Source organism: Capsella rubella, unplaced genomic scaffold, assembly GCF_000375325.1.
Source record: "Capsella rubella cultivar Monte Gargano unplaced genomic scaffold, Caprub1_0 scaffold_7, whole genome shotgun sequence".
Taxonomy (NCBI): Eukaryota; Viridiplantae; Streptophyta; class Magnoliopsida; order Brassicales; family Brassicaceae; genus Capsella; species Capsella rubella.
Window position 1 is genome coordinate 12,644,572 of NW_006238917.1, and position 2,016 is coordinate 12,646,587.

Sequence of the window (2,016 nt, forward strand, 5' to 3'; positions counted from 1 at the left end):
CTACATAACTACAATTTTCAATTATTTTCCTCATTATTTTTCGTCAATTGTGAATTTTTAAGAGATGTATTCAATCGATAAACTGATCTATGTATAGGATTGAGTAATCATAATCATGACTAATTTTATTTTTCCTATGCAAAAAAATTATTGGAACTTGGTTTTTTCCTTTGTATGCCCATTTTAAGTAATAATTGTATAAGCTAATCATATTTAAATTTGGGCTAATTTTGGGCCTTCTTTTTTGGTTTAATTTCAGTTAAACCCATTACTTTTAAAAATTTTAAAATATTAAAACCGATCAAAATATATAAAAGCAATAGATACTCGAAACTAAATAAATTAAACCAAACAAGGAAATAGTTATGAAATAAAAAAAAATAAAAAAATCCTAGAATGTTTGTAAAACCGAGACAGAAAATTAGTCAAGTTTATGTTTTTCCTTCTCTTCCTTTGTAGCAACCTTGACATCATCTACTTCACCCATCTTCGAACATTGCTTTTTGGATGTTGATGATTGGACATCTCCTTCTTTCAGGTTACTCGAATCTCTTTTTGATGATGGAGTTGAGGAAGTAGAGATACCAACTTCAGAGGTCTCAACACCATTGCTTATCATCAGAGAACCCTATAAAACTTAAATTATGTAAGAGATGATATATAAATCCTAACCCTTGTGTATATAGAATAATTTGATGACATTACTATTGATAAATTACCATTTTAAAATTACTAACCTGATCAGCCGAGTAAAATGATGATTGATCAACATATGTATCTGATAAGGAAATTTCAGGGACTGATGAAATTTTCCCATCAGAAACTTGGGCAACCCTAAAAATGTCACATTTACCATGAATATGTTTGGGCTCGATGCAAAGAAGGAAAACAAATGATTTCCCAACTAAAGCTTTGATCGGATCTAGCAAATCTGTGGGATCTTCAAACTATATAATCATTGAGTTAGTAATGTATTCTGATTAAATTTTTATTTGGTATAATGTTAATAAATAATATACCAAATCAAATGATCCTTTAGGTATAATGTCAGTTGCAGCCGTCCCAACGATTTCTTCAGCAAAACTGTCAAACAACATAACTCTTGTCTCACCAATATGGTCCATGACATTAAGGTGAATCCAGAACCTTATTATATGATAATGACAACACATATCAATACTAAATAAAATGAATCAACTTTCATCGGAATATAAAAATATTTTGTTTTAAAAAAACTCACTTTGGAGAGACGCCTTTAGCGTAAATTTTACAGACCTCACACCAGAATTTTGGTATAGGTTTTGTTTTAACATCTTCCAGCTTAATGACGTCTTCCTTGTTAATTTTTTGGTGCATTTTTGACATGCATATTAGAACCAAGAATAGTCGGTATCATTTTCTTTAACCGTACAAAGAGTGCGACACGGTCCAACCTAAAATTGGGTAAATGGACATGTGAGTAGAATGGATTGTAAGATAAAACATCTTCTTAAAATAAGTAAACGAAAATATGAAACTTACCTCAGTTGCTTTCAGCATTTCCTCAATAGTCATGATAGGATACTCATCCATGTCTTCTTTTTTAGTACGACCAAAAAAGACAATTGTCTGTAAGTTACTCACGACCGTCAATTCCAAACCATCACTGGTAAGGCTGTTTACATAATATTCAAAATAAAATGATATTAGTTATAACATTTATAGAGTAAATAATTACTAATTTTAATCTTTTTCGGAAACATACCTTTTCTTAATGTCTTCAAACATAGGTATGGCCATATTAGTAAGCAATTGTGATGAGTCATAAGAATTAGAAACACTCCAAACATCTGAATTAGTGAATAAATATTTATGATTGTAATTGTGAAAGTCTTTTACTCTGTATACAGGATATATTTTTATGTAAAACCATATATCACGTAAATTGTTATGTTACCGTTGAAAACATTGACTTTGGCAAATCGTATCAAACAAAATACAATACTATCCGTCGATTCTTGACATGCTTGACTTAGT

At 30.1% G+C, this 2,016-nt stretch overlaps 1 protein-coding gene across 1 annotated transcript; it reads right to left on the reverse strand.

Moving 5' to 3' along the window:
- Window positions 1-421: 421 nt before the first annotated feature.
- On the reverse strand, window positions 422-1,779 carry LOC111829420. The gene is made up of 6 exons (XM_023778512.1): window positions 1,745-1,779; window positions 1,522-1,654; window positions 1,378-1,433; window positions 1,020-1,083; window positions 738-947; window positions 422-628 (listed from the first exon to the last, which is right to left on the reverse strand). Exons 1-6 carry the CDS (start codon window positions 1,777-1,779, stop codon window positions 422-424), a joined length of 705 nt encoding a protein of 234 aa, XP_023634280.1.
- Between the last annotated feature and the right edge of the window lie 237 nt (window positions 1,780-2,016).

Bases quoted from the DNA above. Each gene is read 5' to 3' on its own strand.
- LOC111829420 (XM_023778512.1), bottom strand. From the start codon at position 1,779: ATGGCCATACCTATGTTTGAAGACATTAAGAAAAG. The intron at 1,084-1,377 runs GTTCTAATATGC...GTTGTTTGACAG, and splicing joins AATGATACCGACTATTCTTG to TTTTGCTGAAGAAATCGTTG. The intron at 948-1,019 runs GTATATTATTTA...ATGATTATATAG, and splicing joins CTAAAGGATCATTTGATTTG to TTTGAAGATCCCACAGATTT.